This window comes from Amia ocellicauda, chromosome 1 (assembly GCF_036373705.1).
Source record: "Amia ocellicauda isolate fAmiCal2 chromosome 1, fAmiCal2.hap1, whole genome shotgun sequence".
Taxonomy (NCBI): domain Eukaryota; kingdom Metazoa; phylum Chordata; class Actinopteri; order Amiiformes; family Amiidae; genus Amia; species Amia ocellicauda.
In genome coordinates, this window is record NC_089850.1 from 59,030,101 (window position 1) to 59,053,071 (window position 22,971).

Consider the following 22,971-nt stretch of genomic DNA (forward strand, 5'->3'; position numbering starts at 1 on the left):
ACCTCTGTTCCTCGTACTCTGCTCCGCTCCTCCCTCTGTCCCCTCGTTCCATCACTCCCTCTCTGCCTCTCTCTCTCTCTCTCTCTCCTTCTCCACCTCTCTAACATCCCCTCCTCCCCCAGTCGCTCTATAGATTATATTATCGGAGCACTTGCTCTCATTAGTAGCCGTGTACAGACACTCCCTGATGACATGGGATTCAGTTTCCAAGGTCACTTTGTCCACTCTTCGGTGGTACAGTGAGAGGTAGCAGCAGACGGGGATGCAGCTCGGCTTCAGCTTCGTCATAAATCACTTTCACTGTGTACAATGTCATGTGTGTGTGTGTTTCCCCCCCACACCTGATTCTACCCTTTAGGGAATAGAAATAGGAACTGCCTTTGCAAGCAGTTTTTTTTCCTGCCAACCCCCTCAAGTTCATGCAGATGTATTTTTATGTGGGTCATTCCAGAGGACATTAACCCTTCTGTGTCTTTTGCATTGATTCATGTCTTCATTTATATTGCATTGCGTGCGGTTGCTCCTTTGGGCTGTGAGGAAACGACCAGGTGTGTTTTGGATCGCTGTCAGTGTAAGTGATGGTGGCGTGTTGTGCTTTGAACCAGTTATGTGTTCACATGGTCATGAGCATCATGCCCAGTTCGCCCTCTGATTGAAGATGCCTCAAAAAGCTCAAGACCTGGGGCTCTTTAGGACCGGGACTGGGAAGCACGGCTCTGTGGGCTCAGTCTGATCTAAGCTGTCTCTAAAGTGTCCGTTGGTCTTGCTGCCAGACGCTGTTAAACTGGAAACCTGGTGTGTGTTTAGTAATGTGAGCGCTCATGTGATTGAACAGAAAAACATCTTGGCTGCTCACTCTGTTAACTGCTCTGCTTTTAAAGAGCTACCGAAACTGATCCTGGCCTCTAAAAGCATTTCCACTAAATGTGCTGGAGGGAACATATTGCAGTAAGATTGTAAATGTTGTGAAGTTATATTGTAAAATCCAGTCAATTGATCTATACTAGTAATATGTTATACACAATAGTACTATGCGTCTGTTCTGCTAGGGCACAACAGTGTTGTACAAAATAGTGTTTCCTGCCACTGTTGGGCGCTATTAGTACAGGATACAGTTTCCTCGGCTTTAAGAGTGGCTGCTAATATTGGAACTGGAATTATTTGACAGAAGTATCCAAAAGGAGCTGATATTTTCTTGAATAAAATATATGTAAAGAAAATGCCCTTATGAAGTGATTTCGCCTCTTCAAAATCTGTTACAGTGAAAATGGCGGCGTGAATGGATATTGGATTTAGCATCGGAATACAAAACAGCCATTGTTCCACTGTTTTGTATTCTGGTGCTCAACTAAATGGAAAGCAGTCGAAAAAAACGTAAAGTCTGTATTTAACACAGCGTGCTCCATGGTGAGATGTATGGAAGCAGAGAGCAAGTTGGCCGGTGGGATTGTGATGCAATAGGGAGTATGTAGTAAAACTGCTTGTGAGCTGATCTCTTCCAGTGGGCTGCAGTCTGAGGGTGCTGTGCTGCTGATAACAGTTTGTAAGCTGTAAAGCAGGGAAATGGGGGTGCAGTGTGAATAGAGGGATTTTCAAGGATGAGCTGGGATGGGGGTCAGAGATGGTGCAGTCTGGATGTGCTCAGGTCGCTGCTTCCAAATGGATTCCTACAGAATGGCGATGGTACAATCCAGGGGGCCGAAGTCTAAGACGCCTACAGAAGAGTCTTCGGGCTTTGGCTCTGGCCAAGTTCCCAGTTCCTGCATGGGGCCGATGAGCTGATTACCTGCATGGATTCAAGCCTTCACTCCCGGCTGCGACAGGTGTCTCAGGAAGTGGCAGTTTCCAGGTAGAGACTCTTTAACCCAACCCACTGTCAAAGACCCCCCGAGCAAAATTACACACCTGTGACCGATAAGGACTGGGTTACGGAGCGGAGACCCCTGCCCAGGCACTTCCGTTCTCAACACAACGGCTCTCCCCTGATCTAGGCTGTTGAGGGACAGTAGGTGTTGGGGTAACTCCACCTCAACACTCGAGAGGAGACCGAACTCCTGTGTCCTCACGTGTTAGCTCTGAGGTGGAGCCCAGTGTTACTCAGGCGGCGGGTTCGGGAGGGTGGATCCCTGCCAGGCATCCATTAAAGGACCGGAACTCTAATCTGTCCCTCTCGCCCTCTCCCTTCCCCTCGCTCTCGCTCTCCCTCTCTCTATCTCTCCTTGAAGCTGAGTGTTAAAAATACCTTGACCTTTTCACCACCAGGTTGCTCTTGGCTCCCTTATGCAACCAGTCATCTTCTCCCTACTCCCATGGGCCCCCCCCCCCATATCCTCCTCCTCCTCCTCTTCCACCAGTACTGCCCATCTCCAGCAGAATATGATATGCAGCCCTGCACTGGCAGGGGGGAGGGAGTGATTACAGGGCCCTTTGAAATTCAACTCTGCAAGACCGTCCTGGGAAAATGAGAGCGAGGGAGAGAGAGATGGGAAATAGAGCGAGGGGGGAATAGGATAAGGGTAGGGGGCACAGGGAGGAGAGTGGGGAATTGGGGTAAGGGTAGAGGTGGCGAAGGAGAGAGAGAGATAGACAGAGCGATTTTATAGGTTATAGTTTATATAGGACTATAAGTAGAGAGCGGGGGATTGGAGAGAAGGATTTATTTTCTCAGTACAGCCAGTATATATAAACATCTATCTTTTGAATATCCTCTCGCTCCACACATGTCCTCCTGACTATAGAGCCTCACGCTATATGGTCCGCATTCGTGTACGTATGTGTGTGTGTGTATGTGTGTTTACAGATGTATAGTCTGAGTGTATGTGTGGCATGCGTTACTACCGCTCCCCTGAGGGATGACTTCACTCGCAGCTCCAACCTGCATTGCAGAATTCCCTGCGATCTAGAACTCTGTAGCACAAAACTGCATGCGTTTGCAATCACCCCGGCCCCGCCGCTGAGAGAGAGAGAGAGAGAGAGAGAGAGAGAATCACAGCTACAGCAGGAGAGCGAGAGAGAGCGAGAAAATGGCACTGAGCCAGAAAAAGAGAGAGAGGAAGAGTTGAGCTAGAGCCAGCTATTGAGCAATCGAGTGTGTGTGTTAGAAAGAGAGAGAGGGAGGGAGGGAGGGAGGGGAACGAGGGGAACGAGCCCGGATGGCTTGGTAGAGGGGGTCTGCGGACCCTCCTTTGTGGAATTCTTCCAGATCCGGCCCGAACCATAGAACAGGCCCCTCACTGCAGCTATCCCCCCCCATCCTGCCCTCTCTCTCCTCCTCAGTGGTTCAACCCAGCCCAGCCCAGCCCAACTCAGCCCAGCGCCCGGCCTCCGTGCTCCCGTTCTCCCTGCAACCGGCATCCGTCCCCTCCCTCCTCTGTCTTGCCTCTCCGCTCCTGCCTGCTCTCGAGTCGCACATACAGACAAGGGCCGCGGGATCGGCCCCTCCACTGCAGCAAGGCTCTCTCGCTCTCTCGCTCTCTCTCTCTCACTCACTCACTCAATGTGTGTGTGTCTCTCTCTCTTCCCTCTCTCTACCCCACTCTCCTCACTCACACACTCTCTCTCTCTCTCTCTCTCTGTCAGAGCCAGAGTGGGCATTGACTGTACAGGAGTTGTCTTTGCATCTCGCATTTTTTGGTGTGAGTGTGTGCGTGTGTGCGTGTGTGTGTAGCGTGTGTGTGTGTGTGGGGGGGGGGAGGCAACAAGACGAGAAGGGAAGAGAAGAGAGAAGAGGAAGAGTAAAATCCCCTGTAGGACTCTTGATCGTCTGGAGCACCTTGTGAGGGAGAATCTCTCTGATCCGTCCCTCTCCGTCTCTGTCCGTGCTCTGCTCTGCTGTGCTGGGACTCTGCTGTCCTGACCGGGTTCAAGTCAAGCAGACCATGTCGCCCTCGAGGACCGGGTCCGTGTGGCAGAGGGGCCTCAAACGAGGAGAAGATTTCCCAGTTGCACTTGTGCTGGCGTTGTTGCTAGGTAAGGGGGACTTTTTTCTATCCTTTCCTTCTCTCTCTCCCTCTCTGTTCATCCTGCTCCGTCACACTCTTCTCCAGACAGGACTGTAGAGCTTTCAACTTTTTATTTATTTATTTTCTGTTTGCGCCTGCTTTCACTCAGGTATATCAGGTTATAGATCTCTCATATAGATATGTGGATTATAAAGACGTACATGGCTTTGTACATGAGTGATTTTGCAGCTGCGTGGCTCCGAAATGCTCCTACACTTTAATATGTGGGTGGCAATAGGTGTACTTCTTTGCAATTGTTACACTATTGTGTGTTTATGTTTATGTAAATGATGGGGATGGACTCTCAATGCTGGACATGAGGAGGTGGCCAACCAGTGAATTAGGGTCTTGCATACTTTTCTATTGGCTGTCACAGTGGGACAGGCACATGTGTGTGTGTGTGTGTGTCTGTTGGTGCGATAAGATAAAGTGAATCCCTTTTTATAAATTGTAAGCACCACCCCCATCCCATCCCATCCCATCTCTCTCTCTACTGCAAGGTTGTTTCAGCACTGGGGTCCCTAAACACCTCTGACGGGTTCATCTCTCTTTTATGTATTTCTGTTTCTGCGTATTTTTTAAGCATAGACCCGGCCAGCTGGAATTATTATAGCGAATAGAAACCTAGATCACCAATAAGAATTCTTCGTCGTGGTTCATATGAGAGAGAGATGGAGCATTAAGGTGGGGTCTTGTGGGGTTAAGGGGCATGGGGGTTTGAGGGACTCTGAGCACCCCGTCTAGCTACACAACTCTTATTTCATTTTTTTGTTTGTGTGTTTGTCTGTCTTTACCCCCAGTGGTACTGATGATGGCACTCAATTTGAGTCACTGTAGAGCAGTGGATCTGAAACGTGCTGTGTATTGACCCCTGCGATTTTAAGGGACGGTCCGCACACAGAGATCCGCCGCTAACAAGATCACAACCGCTGGCTCACCTTGCCGCATGTGAACATGGCCAGAGTGACGTTGTCAAGATCGCTTTTCACATTTGTCTTCTGACGTGAACGCCACCTCATGCAAATTGCGGGAGGCAGGGGGACCAAACACATAAACGAATGCATAACTGTTTTATTGTGATGAATTCCTCCCAGTGAATGAGGTGCAGTCTGCCGGTATGGTGAAGGGGAAGTTGAATAATAAATAAGTCAAACACAGTAGATTTTAGCCACCCACCTCTCACCTCAGCCACATCGCCTCCAGTACGGGTGACACATCCAGTTTATGTAACTCCATCCTGCTGGTGGTGTGAGTTATTGAGATCTTACATCTGTGGCTTCGCAGTGAGGTCTGTGTAAATAAACTCTGTGGCTGCTGTACGCCTCTTCTTACACAGATATACCATTACCAGCTTCGAGTTTTGGCAACGGCTGATTTTTGAGAAGGTGTTCAAAAAATGCTCTACAGATGTGGATCTCCAGTATCTAACTGTGGTCAGTCTCTGGTGCAGGACAGTTAGTGACCAGTGTGACCCACAGCCGGCACAGGGGCGATCAGTGCTAGTTATACTGCAGGGGGTTGTGGGTAGCACTTTTTAGATCTGTGTGTGTGTTTGTGTAGTTGTCTTCGTTGGGACAGCCCAAATCCGTTGTATTTTAAGATGTTGACTGATACTCTCAACTGAGTTCCTGGATTGACAAGAAATCAATTTAAATATCAGATTTATGTCATTTAATTGAAAGTATTTAAATATATAAATACAGTAGGAGGAAAGTTTTTGGAGAGTCGTTTGGGACTAGAAAAACAAAAGCAGTGGCCTTAAAAATGAATCCCTTTCTTGTCACCTGTTTCTGATGCCTGTGAGGGAGAATTTTGTGTGATAGTAGGTGCCCATCAATACACACACGTGTCCTGTTTTCTCTGCACGACTCAAGAGGAACCGAACAGTGGAGGGTGTTGTTTTCAGGTGTTGGAGATTGTGTTTGCCTTATTGTTTTCTGCAGCTCTATTTTTAAAGACTGATGAATTGGAAAGTGTCTACCCTACCCTGCCAAGAAGTCACTGAAGACTTATCTTTCTCACTGTCTGAACTCTGAACTCTACTGCTGTTATGTTTATGGATGATTGATTTTGATCATATCTTTGGCATTATAAATATATAATATGGATGATATATATATATATATATATATATATATATATATTATATATATATATATATATATATATATATATAGAAAGGTCACTTGTCGATATGAAGCAGTTCCACTCAGAGATAATTAATAATCATGTAAAAATAAGATGTCATAATAGTATTTGGGTGGTGTTTATTGTTTATTGTTACAAAAACTACTGAGCCTTTTTGTCTCTCCGCCTGTGACCTACTTGTGCATGTATGGTAGAAATCACACAAGATAGTCTTTTGTTTTTTAGGGGATCTTAAGTATCTGTTTGTTGTAGCTGAGATATCAGTCACAGAATGCTTCCCACCGTCTTTAGTTGTTCATATTCAGACTGAAGCTGATGTGATGATTGTGATCTGTTGCAGGAAAAACATCTGGATTCAAAATTCACATTAATAGAGATTTCTTTAAATGTAGTTTTGGATTGACAATTGGTGGGTGATGTGGCTGGGGTGAGTGACTGGTGAGTTTCACAGATATGACCCATGTTTTACAAAGACTGTGGGTCTTTGTTCTGGTTTGTGCTCCAACTCCACGTTCAGGTGCTTAATTTAACTGCTGTGCTCAGTTAGTGTAGATGCTCAATTCAGCATTTCTAAACTGATCCTCTTTTAATCTTGGGTTAAATATGAGTACTATCGCACCCCTGTACCCAGTGCCAGACTGTACCTGCCTGTGACTTTAAAGCAGGAATCAGGAAAGTCCCCTCCAGGCTCCGTAATCCGGGATACGTTGAGACGGCACAGGATTTGAAAGTAATAAATTACGGTGCAAATTGAGCATTAAACCTGTGCCGAATTGATATTGCTGCTTAATTAGCATGTGGGGCCTGACCGCACAACCGTCTTCTGTGGTTCTGAGAATGCGAAAGGCATCTCGAATATGTAATCTTTTATGACTTGTTCGTTTAATTGCTTGTTTGCCGCCATCCGTGATTTCCCAGTCTCGCGGCGGCTGGCTTTTGTGCGGCTCCACCGCCAGTCTGATCTGGCCGACTGGGAGAGCCGGTGACCAGTTCCATCATCAGTTGGTGCGAAGCTACAAAGCCCGCAAACCAGAAGATTGAAGGAGACATTATGAATACTCTAGAACGTGCGTAGCCTTTTTAACAGTGTTGTATTAGGAGGTCCTGTCCAGTTATGAAGCAATGAGGTCCCTCTGTACTAAAGTCCAAATCAGTGCTGCAGAATGGAATTGAATAGAAAGACTGTGATGGTACCCATATGCAGTGCCAGCCATCAGCTGGTGTAATACTTCATCTTTAGCCCAGATAATAGCTGGTAGTGCAGAGCGGCTTTGTGTTGGATTGAAAATCCCTTGTGATGTTTGAAGACTGACTTGCTTCCATCAGTGTGGATCTGAAACCTTTATTAACCTGATATTAATCCTTAGTAATAAGCACTCCTAAAATCAGTTGCATTGTACTGCACAGCTTGAAGAAATATCCATCATCTCTCCTTTGCCAGTCCACCCCTATGGAACAGTAAAACTGCATGGTCATTGAGTAGTTTTCCCCCTGGTTTTACCCTGGTAATGCCACGCACGTACTTTGCTTTGTCATCATGGATACCTACACTGTCCCGTTCAATGCTCGACCACATCACTTCGCTTTCTTGCGCTTTACTGCGATTCCACGTGGGAGACTAGAGTAAAATGGGGGTACAGAGGAAGTCTGTATTGGTGTGTATTTGTCAGTGTGCAGTGTTACAGCAACAGAGTACATGGTTTGCCATTTGCTTTTGTACAGGAAAGCCGTTGCGCTTGGTCATTAAAGCAGGGCAACCCCGGGCGCTGATCCACAAACGGGTTGGTTGTCAGTCCCTGGGCAGACCCTGTGTCATCAACACAACTGACAGCGGGGAGTCATTGATTTTTACAATCCAAGAGAACCAAACCTCTGTAACGTGTGTTATGTTCTTCCGCTTGCCTGCGTTCTCTTGCTCGAGCTGAAAGTGTTTCTGGGGATTTTGATCTGCTCTGCCTCACGGGGCGATGCAGCGGTCCAGGGCAATTTTTGTGATTATCCAGTCTTGCAACGCCTTCGAGGAGAGGGGCAGCTGTACAGACAGGGTCAGGGGCTGGAGACAAAGCTAGAGACAATGGAAGAAAGAGATGGAAAAAGGTGGGGGGCAGTGCAGAGAAAAAGGAAGAGTAGAAGGAAAAGAAAGGAAAGGAAAGGAAAGATGCTCCCTACTTTAATCACCGCTCTATTAATATACAGAGCTGGCACGGGTCCATAATGCGGGAGAGAGAGACGCACATAAAACAAAGCAGACAGATTTCTGAATGGAGCTGCATCTCATTGATGGAACAGCCTCTCAGCACCGAAACAGATGACTGAACACGCGGCACGTGGACTATCTCTCGCTCTGATCCTGCGGTTTTAAAGCACAGAGCCGGGGGGGCGTCTGGATGAGCTTCACAGTCACCAGAGACATACTCCTCCATTTAGGTTTAAAATTGGGATGCTAGCTTATTTTATCAGCCAATGAAAGCCAATTCAACATGTACTCCCCTCTCCTCTAGGGAGAGCACTCTTGGCATTGTTGTCCTCTATATATTTACAGTAGTCTACCTGGATTTCATGGTGCTCAACTGTATGGACCTTGCACGTCCTCCAACTCTTGGATCAGCTCCAATCAGACCTCCTATCAATCGGTTCCTGTTCTCACTAATTGCACCCACTCCCAATCTGTTCAGCCTATTGTTGCACCTGTAGATATTGTCATCTACCTTAATGTCATTGACTGGTTGAGTGTTGTATAGTGCCGTTTGCTAACCTGGTAGAGCTCGGTGTTGGATGCAGCTTTCCAGCAGAAACACGCTCGTCCGCTGGGGGACACAGAGCCCTCACTGCTGATCCACACTGCTGATCTGCTGCCTGTCAGTTGGTTAAATACCACTGTTCTGTTTCACAACGCAGAAGAAATGAATAGAAGTTGTAATTATAAAGCTCCAGGGGCCATCGTGGCTTCAGTTACAGAAGCAGCTGTGAGTCGGGGGAGCTGCAGCAACAGAGGCTCTCATTGTGAACGTCCACTTTGGAGAACATAGCTGTGTTTCCCCTTACAACACCTCCCCGCCCTGCTGCAGGTGTTGGGGTCTCCTGGCTTCTGGGCTCAGTGCTCGGTGATCTCCCTGCCAAGGCCTGCTTGTTTCAGTGCAGTGGAGCATGGTGTGAAAATGTCACATGTAAAAATATATATATACTGTATATATTTGCTGAAGGATCAAGGCACAGTAGCATTGTGGGAAGGGCTGATGCAGCTCTGACTGAACACTGCAGAGCTCACAGGCCCCAGTAAGGCAGAGGGTCTGCTATCATGTGCCAATTGCCCCATCGAGTCCACAGCCCTGGCAGTTTCAGCCGATTGCATACTGGCCTGTTTGGAATCCCAGTCACAGTCAGCTATGAAACAGCCCAGCGCTGTGGGGACTATAGGGCCCAGACTGGAGCGGCGCTGTGGGGACTATAGGGCCCAGACTGGAGCGGCGCTGTGGGGACTATAGGGCCCAGACTGGAGCGGCGCTGTGTGGACTATAGGGCCCAGACTGGAGCGGCGCTGTGGGGACTATAGAGCCCAGACTGGAGCGGCGCTGTGGGGACTATAGGGCCCAGACTGGAGCGGCGCTGTGGGGACTATAGGGCCCAGACTGGAGTGGCGCTGTGGGGACTATAGGGCCCAACCTGCTATCCAAATAAATGCAAACTTAGTCAATTATGAGGCAGCAGCTCAATAACACACCAGTTAAGGTAGACCAAAGACCGGAAGGAAGGTCGAGACACCAGGCCCAGCAGGAGCCCTTCTGTCAGCATGTTCTTGATGAATTTTTAATGATTTAATTTGTATTTTTTAATGATTAAACAGTGATGACTGGACAGGTTAAAAGGCCTGAGCTTGAGAGGCTGAAAGGCTGAGACGTCTGCCTCAGCTGTACTGTGGTTTCTCTCTGCTCTAGACTGGGGTCACTCTTTACACACAAACACCATGATGCCTTGATGCACATCTGCTGCATTAACACATTATCCACGGTGGAGAGGATACAGGGAACATATTGCCAACGCAGCAGTTTGTCCTCAGAGATCCCCTGTCATGGCAGCGGTAAACCGCGCCATTTTATTAGTTTAAACTAATCAATAACATAAAAAGTAGACGGGATGGGAAAATGGACAGATCGAAAAACATTACACTTTAAATCTGATGTGGTGCTGGTTCATTGGTTTCCACCATTTCAATTATTTATTTATTTTGCTTTAGTTTGTGAAAATAAATTGCTTTACTTAAATATTGGGAAATCTGCAACTAGTTCCTATAAAATGCCTGAATACGTTGGCCTGAAAAATAACAGCAACAAAAAATCCCAAAAGCTTCAAAGGAAATCTGACAGACAGACCAGACAAGTGGGCGTTTAGCACTGAACCAAGACAGTGAAAACATCACTGAGCACCAGATCTTGAAATGTCATCAAATGTTCTATTCACCATGTGTGTCTTGGTTTTAGCAGCCAACCATGTTTTTAATAATATCCATCCATCCATCCATCTTCAAAACCACTTATCCTGGTGAGGGTTGCAGGGAAGCCAGAGCCAATCCCAGCAGGCACAGGGGACAAGGCAGGAATACACCCAGGATGGGACACCAGTCCATCACTGGGCAACACACACATGGCAATTTAGCTTTGCCAATTAACCAAGTCTTTGGATGGTGGGAGGAAACCAGAGTGCCCAGAGGAAACACACATGGACACAGGGAGAACATTCAAACTCCACACAGACAGACACCCTGAGCCGGGACTCAAACCTGGGACTCCTGGAGCTGTGAGGCAGCACTGCTAACCACCATGCCTCCCTTTTTTAAATAATTTATTATTATTATTATTATTATGATTATTATTATTATTATTATTATTATTATTATTATTATTATTATTATTATTGTAGACTATATTAGACTATTGTATTGTTAATCTGGTGTAGCCTATCATAACAAAGTCCTGGAATAAATCCTATAGGTCCGATTCAATTCTGTACACTGACCAGTATATACACTCACCTAAAGGATTATTAGGAACACCATACTAATACTGTGTTTGACCCCCTTTCGCCTTCAGAACTGCCTTAATTCTACGTGGCATTGATTCAACAAGGTGCTGAAAGCATTCTTTAGAAATGTTGGCCCATATTGATAGGATAGCATCTTGCAGTTGATGGAGATTTGTGGGATGCACATCCAGGGCACGAAGCTCCCGTTCCACCACATCCCAAAGATGCTCTATTGGGTTGAGATCTGGTGACTGTGGGGGCCAGTTTAGTACAGTGAACTCATTGTCATGTTCAAGAAACCAATTTGAAATGATTCGACCTTTGTGACATGGTGCATTATCCTGCTGGAAGTAGCCATCAGAGGATGGGTACATGGTGGTCATAAAGGGATGGACATGGTCAGAAACAATGCTCAGGTAGGCCGTGGCATTTAAACGATGCCCAATTGGCACTAAGGGGCCTAAAGTGTGCCAAGAAAACATCCCCCACACCATTACACCACCACCACCAGCCTGCACAGTGGTAACAAGGCATGATGGATCCATGTTCTCATTCTGTTTACGCCAAATTCTGACTCTACCATCTGAATGTCTCAACAGAAATCGAGACTCATCAGACCAGGCAACATTTTTCCAGTCTTCAACTGTCCAATTTTGGTGAGCTTGTGCAAATTGTAGCCTCGTTTTCCTATTTGTAGTGGAGATGAGTGGTACCCGGTGGGGTCTTCTGCTGTTGTAGCCCATCCACCTCAAGGTTGTACGTGTTGTGGCTTCACAAATGCTTTGCTGCATACCTCGGTTGTAACGAGTGGTTATTTCAGTCAAAGTTGCTCTTCTATCAGCTTGAATCAGTCGGCCCATTCTCCTCTGACCTCTAGCATCAACAAGGCATTTTCGCCCACAGGACTGCCGCATACTGGATGTTTTTCCCTTTTCACACCATTCTTTGTAAACCCTAGAAATGGTTGTGCGTGAAAATCCCAGTAACTGAGCAGATTGTGAAATACTCAGACCGGCCCGTCTGGCACCAACAACCATGCCACGCTCAAAATTGCTTAAATCACCTTTCTTTCCCATTCAGACATTCAGTTTGGAGTTCAGGAGATTGTCTTGACCAGGACCACACCCCTAAATGCATTGAAGCAACTGCCATGTGATTGGTTGGTTAGATAATTGCATTAATGAGAAATTGAACAGGTGTTCCTAATAATCCTTTAGGTGAGTGTATATATATATATATATATATATATATATATATATATATATACTGGTCAGTGTATAGAATTAAATCAGTGTGAAAGCAGGTAACACACGAGCACACCATATATGCTGTACACATACAGCTCTGGAAAAAATGAAGAAACCGCTTAACATTGATTTCTGAACTTGCAGTGGTCTCCTAATTTTTTCGAAAGCTGTTTATCAATGTAACTACTGTATATGACTAGTGTCAGATCAAAACAGAAAGAAGAACTTGACACACAGATAAAACTACAAAACTGTTCGTGCTTATTTAAATTCACGGGCAATAGTGTTTAAAGCACTGTGCAAAGTACAGGTCAGTGTCTGTCTCAACGTGTCCTGGAGTTGATGTGACGTATCTGTAATAATCATGTTTTTGAGAGGGTCTCTGGGCCCCCACTCTGCTCTGTCTGCTGTGGCCCCACCCTGTCACTTGAGACGCGTCTCGGCTTTCAAACACGCAGAGGGTCTGTTAATCCGCGGCGTCTTAAATATAGTCTGAACGCAAATCCCCTGTCCAGCTATGAGCGTTAACCCCAGTGTCGCCGCTGTCCCGTCCCTCTCTCTGCTGCTGTTTTATGTTATTGATATGAACACTTTTTAGATAAAATATGAGAACGTATACTTTATAAATCTAAAGAAACACTCAGTGCTCTGAATGTGTACAGTTAACAGAACCGGTCCCCTGTGTGTGATCATCAGTCACTGGAGCAAAGCACAGCCAGCATCACATTCACGTTCTGACTTAATTTAAAATAAATGGATTTTAATGTTCTCACCAGTTCGCATTACCCTAACTGATGCACTGGGCAGAGGAATACTCTAGACCCACATGCATGGAAAGATGTCAGTGTTTGCAGTTCCTTCCTCGTTCCCTGTTTCAGTTGCTTCCAGAGGTGCTCTGATTGATTGAGGTCATGGCTGCTCCGAGCAGAAAGGCCTTATCAACTTTATTCTCCTTGACCCCGCTGTGCTCCACTCCCAGCTCTGGGACAGGGTGCATTGTGGGTAGATGTACAGGGGCCTCTCACTGTAAATCCCCATCAGTGCTGGCAGGGCCCTGTGGTCCCCAATATCACTACACTGCACTGGCTGGGCATGGGGCCCTTCACACACACCAGCCTCTACACAGCACCCCCCTTTACCAGAGGACAGAGGCTCGACCCATTACCCTCGTCAGTGTAGTGTGTATATATAAACATCCATATTTTGTTCTGATATTACTGACCAATACATGTACGTTTGGCGATTAGTGTGTAGGTTAGTTAAAAAGGCAGACATCTTGGGATGTGACAGAACAGGCTGATTCCCACAGATCAGGCTGATTCCCTGGAATCGGTGTCTGTCTGCCAGGGACACGGCAGCTATTTTTAAAAGCGTTGCTACTCATGTTGAGTAAATGTATCCATTAGATACCGCAAGAAAGGCCAAAAAAACAACAACACAGAACTGCTACTGACAAGAAACAGACCAGGAGCCAGCCCTTTTTAAATGAGAGATGAGTGCCACGATGATGTTTCTTTCACAGGCAAACGGTCACTTTTGCAATGCCGGAAAGACCTCAACTTTCCCTCTTGAATCACCTTCTGCCCGATTCTAGTCTGGACCTCTCTTCCTGTAGTGGGTGTCCTCTGTTGACGCACCAAAGAAACAGCACAAAACGGGAGCTTCAGATCCTCTTTGATCTGTAGTAACTGAACAGTAGGAGCAGACGACAGTCTCAGTCACAGAACACACTCCAGCCGTTAAGTGAGCTTAACTACAGGGCTGAGCAGCCTGTTCCAGACCCCCACCACTCTTTGCATAAAGAAGGACATCCTTGTATTCCTCAAATGCACTGCTTCTTAAATTCCATCTGTGGTCCCCTGCTCTGGTTCTTTCACTTGAGCTTTTCAGTGTTTCAGTGATTTTTTAAAATCTTTTCTTTGAGATACCGCAGAGGAGAGGAAGTTTTCTGGTTGTGAATGTCAGCGTGTAGTTAAACTGACCTGTGAGATTGTCAGTGCTGTGTTCAAAGCATCGGTATGGGCCTGTCTGCCAGCCTAATGGATTGAATGACGTGGTATATTAATGATATGAAGTATCGAATTATACGTGTGAAAAGAAGTGGAGGCAAGAGGAAGTGAAGGTGTCGAGTTACACTGCATCGTCCAGATACCTCTGCGCTGTCGACTAGTTGAGGTCAGGGCTTGTTTACGCTCCACATTCATGTCTGCTGTCCCTACCTGCCTCTACAGCTGTAATTAGCATTGTGAACCCACGTGCCTTTCTCACTGAAATCTCAGAGATGTGTTGACAGATCGCTTCTCCATTAAAAGGACACGCTTTCACAGAGCAAAGCGCCTGTTAGAGCATTAACCAGACACACGTGTTGTGTCTCTAAAAGAAAGCAAATACACTTAGTCATTCATCTCCACTATTTAAAGATGCATTTAAACCAAACTATGATGTATGTTTTATGTTGTGGTTCTTATTATTGCTATTGGCATACAGTCCACGTGTCTGTGCAGATTCTCTGTCCAGAAGAAATAACACGCGAAAGGGTGTCGTAATCGCAGGAGTCCTTTTAATTATTAAATGTCAGGATTAATGTAGACTATTCCTCCTGGGGTTTCCATCTTCCGGCTCCAGTGATTGGAAACTGCAGTATTTAACCACAGTGTCCCTTTGAGTGCAAACCCAAGGCCATAAATCCCTCTCAGACTGTAGACAGCGCTCTGCAATGACATACAGCATGCTTAACCCTGTCAGACCCATGTCAGCCCTGGGTTTTGGGGTTTTCATAATCAGAATCTCTCCATCTTTAAAATGACCATTCCCTGGACCATTCCCATCAGTAAATATCCAGCACAAGATATAATGCATAAGGCAACTGGATCCTGATGTGTTTGAGTGTGTTCCTTATCTGTGCCAGAAGTTGGGTAGCGGGGAAGATAGGAAAGATAAAAACAGAAAGAAGAACTGGGGGGGTGGAATCTAGCAAAACCCAAAATGGTGCGATCCAGACTTGGAAACCTGCACCCTTATCGTCTGTGACGCTGGCTGATGAATGTGGCGCACTCTGACTTAGTGCTCATGAAAGTGTTAATCCGAAACTGCAAGGGAACCAAGAGGCACAGAAGAACAAGACAAAATAGAAAAAGAAATGCCTGCTCGTCTATTATTGAGCTGCGGCGTCACTCTGCTGCATTAATGCGGGGGGGGGGGGGGGCGTGCAGACTGCACTACTGTATCACAACAGAAAAACACTGCAGGACTGTCTGAGCGAATGCTGACAGGCAGGCGGTTCTGGCTCGACTCTCATATTGCAGGTACATTATATCTCTCTGACTGTGTGTGTGAGGGGGAGAGAGAGAGAGAGGGGGAGAGGTGGAGAGAGGGAGAGAGGGAGGCACTCAGCCTGCCTACTGCCAAACCCAAAGAGAAGGGCGCTAATCAGAGATGGCAGGAGTGCTGATCCTTGTTTTGTTGTAGCATCCCCGCCCCGCCCCCCAATCTTATTTCCTCAGCAGTGATTTACAACCCCCCCCTCCACCACCTGGGGAGAGATAGACATGCCAACACACAGCGCAGCGCTCCAGTCGAGTTGACAAAGGCAGGGCTGGTGCCGGAGAATGGGGCTCCCGCTTGGTGTCAGAGAGAAAGAGAGAGTGCAGGGCAGGGCTGTGTGCGTCCGGAGCCGGCCTTCACTCTCTCATTGATGGGCTGTCGTGCTGGGAGTGAGTGGACAGAGAGAGAGAGGGAGAGAGAGAGAGAGAGATAGAGAGAGAGAGAGAGAGAGAGAGAGAGAGAGAGAGAGAGAGAGAGAGAGAGAGAGAGAGGGAGAGAGAGGGAGAAAGGTGCGCTTATGTTTTGTTAGGACACCTCTGTGTTTTAATGGGACGAATGCCACAATCCTCCCTCTATCAGTAACACACTGTATCTGAATGTGTGTGTGAAGGGACCCATGACCAGTCAGTGCAGTGTGGTGCTATTGTGGCACAGTGTCACACTTACCCAGGTGCGGCACGCTGCGTTATTTGCGTGTGATCGTGTTGAGACAGTGGTGAACGACTCCCAGGGCTGTGGTCAGGAGAACGGTGTTCAGTTCACCAGCTTCTCCTTCCCGCTGCCACGAGGTTTTAATCAGGAGGATCTCCTGAGAGCAGCCTGGGGAATTGTATTTCCATTGCCTGTGACCACAAACTGAACAACACGATACTGTTCCCGTGGAGGTGGAGCGGATCTGGCCTTACTGTGAGTTCCAGGGGTGCATGAAGTCTAGGACTGAATCACATCCGCTTTCTTTCTTCTTCATTTCTGATCGCAAAATCGAAGAAAGAAGTCACGTGACAGTCGCCTATCAGACACCTCTGACGGTTTGTAACTTGAAATGACTCTCAATCAGAAAGTCGGGGGTCGAATTTGATGAAATACGGCACAGATGGCAGTCAGGAGGCGCTGAGGTTATTAAGGAACGCATTGGCCATTTACATTTGTTTCGTGTGGACTTCACTCATATGACACGCGTTTATGCACCAGCCCATAAGACAACGTCCATCATAGTGGAGCCAAGTAACTGAGCAGGTTTGTATTTGTCCAATTCCCCTATTCCACAAAATATTCCAGCTATAATTTCTTCTGTTACTTATTAATCCTTGGCTGGGTTGAATGACCGTACAATGGTATTTCAGAAAGCATTGTGGTATTTGTGAGCTCCTGCCTGCAGATTAACTCTCTTTGGAGCGCTGCCTGCATTCCTCATCTGGTTTGCGTGATCCCTTGTTCACCCCTGTCCGGTGTAAATGAGCTCAGGGCTTAATCTGGGCATAGAGCGTCTCTCATGAAATGTCAAACGTGTTCAGCATTGTGCTCTGTCACCTGTCAAATTAATAAATACATACATGCATAATATCTATTCTATTCAGATCTCTTCCCCGGTTGTACCAATCGACTGTGAGCAGGGGTTCACTGTTCTGATAGTTAAATGAGTTGAAATCAGTTTAACGAGCCCGTGACAGACAAAATGCACAAAATGGGGAGGGGGAAGTCTTACTAAATGTATTCCAGCTGTCTGTTTTAATGGCCTGATCTCAAAAGCAGCGTTACCTGGGATGGCTGGGTGTTTCTCTGCACTAGGAAAGCACTAGACAACAATAGCAAATAACTACACAGCCTGAAAAGCAGAGATGACAGTCCTATAACTACAAAGCATTTCCCCAGATCAGCAGAGGGATGCGTCTCTGATATGCTGCACCACAGGGAGAAGATTATTCAATATGAGTGTCGGCTCTTTCAAATCTGTTGTGTTTTATACCATCGCAGCAGTGCTTCAGATACTTCAGCGGGTGAGAGACTAGTTGTAATTTGTTAAACAGCCCAGATAGGTGTGTTTCATTGGTACAGTATCGTATAACAATATGTATGTTGTTTTGTTTGTTATTTGTCTGTTTTGATTGTTTGTTTGTTATAACAAATGCCCCAAAATAAAAAGCATCTTGAGTCTGTTTTCTTGTCCTTTCACTTCATTTTCCCTGTTTGCAATTCATGCTCTTTTGACCACCCTAAGCTGAACAGCCGATCAGTATTTGCTTGTGTATTGATTAAGCGAAATAGCAAATTAAACAGGTGGGAGACTTTAAGTTGTGAAACTCCTGTAAAGGCTGTTGTAGTTTCATGATGCTGTAGGGAAGATGTTAGAAGATGTTGTCAGTTTAGGACCGTGTTTTGGAGATTGCGTGAGCCGGATGGCATGTCCGGCCTGACAAGAAACGTATTCCGACCCTGGCCAAAAAACAAGAGCAAAAAACATTTCAGTGCGTGAGGAGTCACTGCCCTCTTTGTCAGTCACATGGCGGTTGGTACACAATCAACGCCACTAGGTGGGACACCCGGTTTCTCGGAAGCCCCACACACTGTACTGCTTGTGAATATCTAGACCAGGGATAGAAGAATCGGATCACGAGAGCAGTTCTCAATACCAAAACCTTCTCTGAGGATTACATTGATACATATGCACTGGATTCCCTTGACTGAGCAAAGTCCAAAAAATAACCATTTCTGTCACAAGGAAACGAGAAAAGGTCATTCACCCCATCGTGCTCGTTTGGTGTCCATTAATAACTAAGTGATCCAAGGATCCTATCCAGTCTGTTTTTGAATGTTCCCAAATTGTCTCTTCAGCCACATCGCTGGGGAGTTTGTTCAGATTGTGACGCCTCTCTGTGTGAAGTGTCTCCTGTTTTCTGTTTTCTGCCCGATTTCCATTTGTGTCCCCGGGTGCGTGTGTCCCTGCTGATCTAGAAAGCTCCTCTGGTTTGATGTGGTCGATGCCCCTCATGATTAAGAAGACTTGGATCAAGTCCCCACGCAGTCTCCTCTGTCCCAGGGTGAAAAGGTTCAGGTCCTCAGTCTCTCAGTAGGACATTCCCTTCAGACCTGGAATAAGTCTGGTTGCTCTCCTCTGAACTGCCTCTAGAGCAGCGATATCTTTCTTGAAGTGTGGAGCCCAGAACTGCACACAGTATCCAGATGAGCTCTAACTAGTGCATTGTACAGTCTGAACATTACTGCCCAATCAATTCTACACTTTTGACAATATACCCTAGCATCCTGTTTGACTTAAAAGATAAACAAGTCTCGATGAATCAGCTTTCAGTTGAATCCTCCTGCTCAGTAATACATTAAGTTTACCTACATTGTTGTTGATTCCTATATACCAGCGCTACAATGCAATCAGGTACTCATGGCATGGAGTAATGATGGATCTGTGACTGCCCACCTTGCCCATGTCTTCATCCACCCAGACGTCTCCCTTGGGACGGGACTTAAATGGGACTTAAACCTGGATGTTCACCTCCCAGAGCAGATGCGCTGTCCATGATGCACTGTCTCAAAGAGCCGCTCTCCCTTAACCAATAACTGAACACAAGCAGTATGCAGATGCATAACCACACAAGACCTGAGCCGCCGCACGGAATCCTGCAGAAGTCCGAATAATTAAAGGTATTGATCGGTCTGGTTCAGCAGACTTGCCTTTCAGTGTGAAGTGAGGAAGGTGGATCAGTCGCCTTACTGCAGCGTCTCGATGTGTCCGGCTGTTCAACCAGGACAGAGTGGACAGAAGCGCACAGGACTCTAAGATACTGACCCCCCAGAATGAATGACCAGTGCTGGAATACCTTTTGTATTTGAAAGGCGTACCCCTTCATATCACCATTTTAGTCACTGTTCCTGTAGTGTTTTTGACTGTGGGTAGATGGATTATGGTTGCAGGTCTGACAATCACAGGAAGGACAGTCTTTTATCCTGTTCAGTGTCGGTGATCACACTTTACCACAGTGCTGCCCTGGAGAGAGCTCAGAGGATAACGGGTAGAGAAAGCCCTGGTCTCACACCCGCTGGGGTCAAGGAACTGAGTCTCCGTAGTCTTGGAGAGAGGAGACTATAGAGGGGTTGTGGTGGAGGTGCCCGAAATCTTCATGGGTGGTGGAGAAAGTGAGCCCCCAGGACTACTTCACTGTCAACACTGAAACAAGGACCTGAGGGCACCAGTGGAGGCTCAAATGAGGTGCAGTAAGGGGGCGCTTCTTTACACGGAGTGTTGTGGGGGTTTGGCTCAAGTTATCCAGCCGTGTAGTTGAAGCTAATTCTCTGCATTCCTTCAAGAAACAGCTGGATGAGACTCCATGGTCTGTTAGTTACTAAAAGCCAGACAATTTCTGCTTTGGTTCCCCTGGTGTGGTTATTTGAATGCATGTTATTTAAAAGCGGAAATGAGTGGTGAACGTTAGGTTTTTGTTGGTTTGTTTTGTTTTCTCAGAAATCAGATTGGGGGGAAATTAGCAGCCTCTTTTGCTGTGAAGATGAAATTCTATGGTGTTATTTTACTTTGATTTAATTTTCCCAGGGAGCAGATCAAGAATGATAAAAGACATGACATCGTGGGGACTTCCTGTTGACTGCCCAACTACGTTTTGAGTCCGAAGCTCAAACTGCTTATGTCTTATGTCTCCTGTTGTCCCCCAAGGAACCTGCTTGCATTTTTCTCCTTCTGCCTCTCAGGTTTACTGACAGACGGGGAATTTCAATTGCCTCATTTGTGCATTGTGTTTCTGGCACAGAGAGCTTCTATATGTGACTTAATATTGTTCAGTACAGTGTGTAGCTAAATAGATGCTGTAGTGCTGTTAATCCCCCTTCTAATGTTGTGTGTGTTTGCAGTGCAATTTGTAAAACTGTTTGCAAAAATCATGCAAGTTGTCTTGGGTAAAGGTGTCTGCTTAAAGATTAAATCACTCAACATCTAAAATAACCAGACGAGACAACCTTACCCGTGGAACGCCAGCTCCCTGTCTGCAGTGTGGGAGTCATGTGCCTGTTCAAATCGGGAAGTGTGTGAATCTGCGTGTTTGACACAGGCATGTTTATAGAGCGCGTGCGTTGAGTGAGTACCTTTCTGTGTGTCTCTGTAGACAATGTTGTGTTTTATTGGCGCTCCGGCGTAGTCTCTTTGCTGTTGTGAGTGAAGTCCTGCACCCCAGTAGAGTCCAGGCCTGTAGTGCAACCTGTTCACCTCGTGGAGGCAGCAAAATGGGTTACAAATAAATAAACCACCCTTTCTTGTCTCTTGAAGGTCAGGCATGCAGTCGAGATCACACACGCACAGACACACAGATGCTCACACTGACACACCGATCAGTGTCCTTGCTCTCACAGCTTGCTCTCTTCAGCTTGTGACAGGCTGTGTGCTCGCTCTCTCTCTCTCTCTCTCTCTCTGCACCAAGCCCATTGTGGTGCAGGAAGCTACAGACTCACGGGAGTGTGAGAGCAGCAGAGCCAGGCTGTGTGTTTGAGTGTGTGTGTTGCTGTCTCTGGTACAGAGTCAGTGTGTTTGTGACGGATGGCCAGTGTGTCAGTGAGTGTGTGTTTCTGTGTCAGGGTGTGAGAGTGGGTTCTTGCATGCGTGTGGCTTTGTTCACTGCTCTGTTTGCTCCTGTGCTAGTACACCAGTCTCTGAACACAGACAGTGCAGTGTGTTAGACTATATGTGTGACAAGCCTATGTACCTGTGTGTTAGAGCCAGGAATAACTCTTGCCTGGGAGTTTGTGTTGAATTTGAATTGGTTTTAGTGGATGAGAAGTGTGATGTGTTTGTATGCATGTACACCTATGTAGATTAAATGTGTGAGGAATGCAGATGTATGACCTATTCCTTTCATAATTGTGATAGTTTATAATCACTGATCTTTAAATCCTGCAAGTATGTATATTGCTTAAATACGTCAATTCCTAATTTGACTTTAATCTACAAAACTGAATTCAAATAATACGAGAAAATCTGCACATATTCATAAGCAGTACAGTGTGTGGGGCTTCCAAGAAACCGGGTGTCCCATCGGTCAGTGTGACAATGGCGTTGATTGTGTCTGTCTGAGAATGTACCAACCGCCATGTGGATGACGAAGAGGGCAGTGACTCCACACGCACTGAAATGTTTTTTGCTCTTGTTTTTTGGCCAGGGTCGGAATACATTTCTTGATACATTCCAAAACACGGTCCTAAACTGACAGCAATAACAAGCAAATTCAGTGTCAGTACAGCAGACCAAAACCCCACACATTCATCTTCCTGAACATGAAAGGAAACTGCACAATGCCATCACATTGATATATATTACAAAGCCTTTTCTCCTGTAGTTTTCCACGTTACTCTTTGCCAAGGAAAAGGTGACGATTCCTTCTGGCAGGCGGAACAAATCTGTGCGCTGTTTCCTTTGCGTAGAGGTTCGAAACGCAGTAGGATGCAGCAGCTCCTTCAGTGGGGGCGAGGAGAGGATTAGTCTGGGACTCAGTGTCTCTGCTCGGGGCTTGTGCTTCATTGTTTCTATTCTTGCTTAGCTTCCAGTTTCCCCGTGTTGAAAAAGATCGATTGGATCCCCTTCCCGTATGAAGGGAAACTATGAAAACAGCAGCTTCTTATTCCTCCACCTCTCTTCCCCAGAGCCACGGATGACTCTTTGTAATGCCTGATACGGGATAATAGTGTCTTTGGAGTAATTGAGTTAAAAGGTCTCACCTGATTTTGAAACGTATATTCCACTACTGCATGAGCCTACAGTATAATTATAGTAGTGCTTCCTAATCCAGTTACTATGTGTGTGCGTATGTATGTATGGATGGAAATGATGCAAGCGCCAGAACCGGGTCGATTTCGTGGAGCCGTAACGTTTTGGCATTCACCTTCGATGGATTCATCGCAGTGCATTTCGGCTGAATCGAAACGTGTTTTCCGGCAGTTCTCCCCCCAGACACAAAGGAAAGACAGTACTGTAGCATCAACCTTCAATTTAAACCCATTTTAAACCCAAACCAACAGTTTACCTATCACTCCTGTGCTGTATTCACAGGTTACATAGTGCAGTGAAGTGTAAACAGTAGTTCTTGCTCAGGTTTTTACTGTAGGGTCATTTGTTGTTGTTGCTACAGCTTCTGCGGCACTTTCAAGTTCATTACTAATCCGATGCAATGATATGTATAAGACAAGGACACTTAAAAGCCAGGTATTTGTCATCCATTTCAGAC

At 46.3% G+C, this 22,971-nt stretch overlaps 1 protein-coding gene across 1 annotated transcript in view; it reads left to right on the forward strand.

Annotated features, from left to right (window-relative positions):
- Positions 1-3,339: 3,339 nt before the first annotated feature.
- The window catches only part of scn4ba (sodium channel, voltage-gated, type IV, beta a), a 28,304-nt gene continuing 8,672 nt past the window's right edge, over positions 3,340-22,971 (forward strand). The window contains exon 1 of the mRNA XM_066711314.1: positions 3,340-3,969. Within this exon, the coding sequence (XP_066567411.1) occupies positions 3,879-3,969 (91 nt within the window). The 5' untranslated portion in view covers positions 3,340-3,878. The remainder of the gene's footprint in view (positions 3,970-22,971) is intronic.